Genomic DNA, 5,000 nt, shown 5'->3' on the forward strand with positions numbered 1-5,000 from the left:
AATGTGTGTGTGTGTGTGTCTGACAGAGAGAAACACACTGATGATACCTGGTACACTTATTTGGATTTGACATGTGCTCAGTTCAAGATGAACTATAGATATCACATGTGACTTGAGGTGTGTGTGTGTGTGTGTGTGTGTGTGTATGGGGGCTTCTTTCTTTTCTCCTTCTGCCTGCTGCTTACGCAACCCAGTTGTACCTGCAGAGCAACAATCAAGTCTGGGCATGATCAACCGGGCGGGACCACAACTGTGTGTGTGTGTGTGTGTGTGTGTGTGTGTGGATACAGACACACAAACAAACACTGGGGGACAAAGAAAGACGGAGGGAGAGGAAGGAGGATCATAAGAGAGAGATGTGCATGTTCTTCTCAACATGTGAATCTCTCCCTCAGTGACACGACGACTGGAAATTAGGTCAGTGAGGACGGAGCAGAGAGAGAGAGCTGGGGGGAAGCATTTCAGCGTGACGCAAAGCCTGTCTCTCACACACACACACACACACACTCACACACTTCCCGAGCGTCACATCCCAAACGATCTCGTCTGATCATCTCATGTAGTTTGACCCATCTTCACCTTCCCCATTCACCTCCTCTTCCTCTTCCTCCTCCTCCTCTATCTCTTCCCCATTCACCTCCTCCTCTCCCTCCTCTTCCTCCTCTCCCTCTTCCCCTTCCTCCTCTTCCTCCTCCTCCTCCTCTATCTCTTCCCCATTCACCTCCTCCTCCTCTTCCTCCTCTTCCTCCTCCTCCTCTTCCTCCTCTCCCTCTTCCCCTTCCTCCTCTTCCTCCTCCTCCTCCTCTATCTCTTCCCCATTCACCTCCTCCTCCTCTTCCTCCTCTTCCTCCTCCTCCTCTTCCTCCTCTCCCTCTTCCCCTTCCTCCTCTTCGTCCTTCGTCAGTGCTCTCGTCCACGGCCTCCACTTGTTATTTGTTTCCATTTTCTTCAGACGAAATAGATTCAGGAGGAAAGAAAACCCAGATTAATGAACAGCTGCAGGTCGTCTTTAGATCCAGGGCGAGGTTGAATTGTCAAATTTGCTTAGGAAGTTTCATAAATCTTCAAAATGAACCAGGAAGTGTTTCCTCGGCACCGTGATAAGAGATGTTCAGATTCTCTAAATGTTTAGGAAAGGTTATTCCTTTCCTATCTCCTTTAGCAGAGGACACAGTGGAGCTTCCTATGTGAGAGGAAAGGAGAAACAGACCCACAATGCATTGGGGCAGAGAAATTTAACGTGACGCGCCATGAACGAACGTAAACGATTCAATCTGAAGAATTAGAGTATGAATATGTCGGAGAAGGGACGCACGTCATCATGTTTATTGATGTCCATACTCTGAGATTTGTAGTTTCACCACGACAGACGCATCAACAACATCCGCCGTCACATGCCGACGTGGTTCAGTGTCAGTGGAGCCTAGTGGACGACCCGCTCTGTGTTTATACCCACCGTGACGTCAGCCATTGGTTTAGAAGTTTTCTTCCTGCCGCCATCTTGGTTTTTAAAAAAAACAGAAGTGACCATATTTGGAGGAGCGAGGGGTGTGGCCTATGTCCTGACGAGCGACAACACGTGTGTACAGGTGTGTGTGTGCGCGTGCACGTGAGGGCTCCGTCCTCCGGGAGTAGATGTGCTTCTGTTTGACCTTGAGTGAAAAGGGGAACGCTGCTTGTTAAGCTAATCCCCATCAGGAGACTCCACTGTAATAGTGCCAACGCTCTCCTGTGGCCTACACACACACACACACACACACACACACACACACACACACACTCAGAGAGAGGTGCTTTAAGATCAAGACTTGTGTTTTGGAAGGTTTATTGAAATTTAATCAGCTTGAAGATGAGATTATCACGTGTGTGTGTGTGTGTGTGTTCGTGTGTGTGTGTGTTTTCAACTCCTACGTGTGTGTTTGAATTTGCCTGCTCGCCTTCACCCGTCCACACTTTCCATTATTTTGTTATCGATGGCAATATTTGGGAGAAAAAAATAATAATGTTTTTTTCTCCTCCCTCATCTCTCTCTCTCTCTCTCTCTCTCTCTCTCTCTCTCTCTCTCTCTCCCCCTCTCTCCCCCTCTCTCTCTCTCAGGACCCCGCTGGCATCTTCGAGCTGGTCGAACTGGTTGGAAATGGAACCTATGGGCAGGTCTACAAGGTGAGACGTCAATCATCCCTCACCCTCTATAGTGCCGCGTGTGTGTGTGTGTGTGTGTGTGTGTGTGTGTGTGTGTGTGTGTGTGTGTGTGTGTGTGTGTGTGTGTGTGTGTGTGTGTGTGTGTGTGTGTGTGTGTGTGTGTGTGTGTGTGTGTGTGTGTGTGTGTGTCTTGTTGCTCATTTAGAAAGCTGTTTGACACACTCACACACTGATACACACACATTCACTCTGTCCGCTGGACGTTCACTATCGATCCATTGTTTCCACAAGGCGACGCCTCCTTTTACCGAGATGATTGATGGAGCGGCGTCCGTCCGAGCTGCGGTCGATCGCTAGGCATCGTGGGTAAATTAAGATGTTGGGCTTTCTTCTGCACTTCCTGATTGTTGTGACAGCGTCATGTTTTTATTACAGTAGATCATGTTAAATGGATAAAGTGCATCAGAAACCAAAGGCCTGGAGACACTGACCTTCATGATTGAAGTATTTGGACAATGAGACGATTGAATGGATTTATTATGGCACCTTTTTTAATTTGAAATAAAATAAAAGATGCTTCATTAAAATGTCACGTATCTGCTTTAATCTGAGGAGCTTTTATGTGAGTGGACAAAGAAATGTGTGGCTCCTTTAACCCTGTTACTGTTAAACAGTTTCAATTCATCCTGTCTGGATCAGTTTCTACTATTTGTTGCTAGATGAAGTCAATATTTTCCAGATAGAAAAAACATTTTAGTGTAGAAATAAATATAAAAAAGCGTTGTAGTAGAGAGCAGAGATGTCGCCAGATTTAGATATGTTCAGTAAATGATCGTACTCGTGTCACGACGGTGTTTGACACACTTCCTTTTTTTTTTTACCTGCTGAGAGAAAGTTCCCTGTGTTCTGAACTCCGTCGCAGCGCGGAAGATTAAATGCAAAGTGAAAAAGAAACAAACTGTAGGAACGTGGAGAACTTTCCGCTCAGAAACAAAACGAGGAGACGAGCTGGGACGATCAGTAAAATCCTGTTCTGTCAGAGAACAACTTCAATATCTGAACCACAGGTTCATTACAATGAATTAGTTTGAGGGAGGCGTCGCCATCGTCCCTATAATCATCACAAGAAACGTCTGTGACTGTGTGTCGGCTGATTTCCAGCGTGGTGACATCTCTGTGACCCAGAACGGAATATTCTCCCCCCCCCCCCCCTTCCCCCCTCCAGCCCCCCCCCAGATTCTCTAAATGCTTAGGAAAGAAGCTTCAATGTTTCCTTTCCTATCTCCTTCATCAGAGGACACACTGGAGCGTCCTATGTGAGAGGAAAGGAGAAACAGACCCACAATGCATTGGGGCAGAGAAATTTAACGTGACGCACCATGAACGAACGTAGACGATTCAATCAGAAGTCCCTCGGTCAGTTAGAATGAGGTTTTATTTTTTATTTACTTACATAAAAATGAGTATTTTTCTGAAGTGATGAACAGGTTCTGAAACATTCCGGTTTGTGAGACTCATCAGCTGGAGGAGACTTTTGTTCTGAATCAGCTTCAAGCACGGTGCAAAGTGTTTGATTTCGCTCTGAGTGCAAGTTCCCTGCTCCGGAAAGAAAAAAGAAATCCGATATCATTCAACGTCCGTCGGTGCGAGCGGCCGTACGGAATCATGTGATGGTCGGAGGCCGTGACTGTAGTTCAGGGGAGGGAGACTCGTGTCGACGCTCTTCGCTCTGTAGATCCGCTGATGAAGCAACTTCTATCTGTACTTCCGTCAACAGGAGAGACGCTGCCCCCCCCCCCCCCCCCCCCCCCCGACAGAGCGTGGATCGACTTTGAGCTCTTTTCAAAACATTCCCAGATCTTTATTCCTTAATAGTGCGTCTCATGTTCAGAATGAGATCAGCTGTGATCATGTTCTCTGTATCACAGCTGATCTGTCAGGAGCTGGAGGGAAGTTGCTGTTGTTGAAACGTGACTCACACATTCCTGTTCCACCTGGACGGAAGGAGCCAATGTTGGCGAACTGGGATTTTAACAATTCTTTGAATTCCATACAGCAACTTCACACTGTGGCCCAGGATGTGATTTAAAAAGATAAATCAACTTAATGTCGTTGAATGTGTGAGTGTCACAGATTTGTATCAATCCCAGTTCTTGCCGGTTGAGTTTCTGTGTGTGATGTTTCCTCGGTTGTTTCTGTCTCGGCCTCAATGTGTCGGAGCTTGTGTGCAGGCGGGGAATGTGAGGCCTGTCTGAACACGGGGGTCCGAGGTGTGTTCACGCCCCAGGCTGCTTCTTCTTCATCCTCCTCCTCCTCCTCCTCACCTGCCACCTCCCTCTGCTCTCGCTCTGTCACTATCTTCATCCTCTGTTTGTCCGTCAGTGTCGCAGGAGGAGAGAGAGAGAGAGAGAGACGATATCTCTTCCTCTCATCTTCCCCCTCCTGTTCTTTATCTCGCTCGCCTTTTATTGGCCGGTCGCGGCGCATCGCTGCCGTTTGTCCTTCAGTCACAGTGGCCACTTGGCACGACTCGACCCCGAGGTCGGGGAGCGTTGTCGGGACGATAACGCCGCTGAGCAAAATCCTCAGCATCCGCACGAATGGTACGTTTGTTCAAAAGAAGAAGTCGTCGAGGTGGAATCCTGGAATCAAACAGGAAAACAACTGCGACCCACGATCAGTCGGAACAGGGAGGGCCGAGCAGAAACACTTAGAGGATCTGGACAGATCTTATCACGGTGCTGAGGAAACACTTCCGGGTCATTTCAAGATTTAGGAAACTGGACCGAGAGAGTGTCACCGTGCGTTGGGTCACTTCTCTGTACGTGGCACAGTTGAAGAACAAAGGTTTCATATGG

General features: G+C 47.8%; 1 protein-coding gene across 1 annotated transcript in view; it reads left to right on the forward strand.

Moving 5' to 3' along the window:
• Positions 1 to 5,000, forward strand: part of tnikb (TRAF2 and NCK interacting kinase b) — a 33,812-nt gene that overhangs the window by 996 nt on the left and 27,816 nt on the right. Inside the window, 1 exon segment of the mRNA XM_035618962.2 lies at positions 2,098 to 2,163. Coding sequence (XP_035474855.2) covers positions 2,098 to 2,163 — 66 coding nt within the window.

The sequence above is a fragment of the Scophthalmus maximus genome, chromosome 21, assembly GCF_022379125.1.
Source record: "Scophthalmus maximus strain ysfricsl-2021 chromosome 21, ASM2237912v1, whole genome shotgun sequence".
NCBI lineage: Eukaryota > Metazoa > Chordata > Actinopteri > Pleuronectiformes > Scophthalmidae > Scophthalmus > Scophthalmus maximus.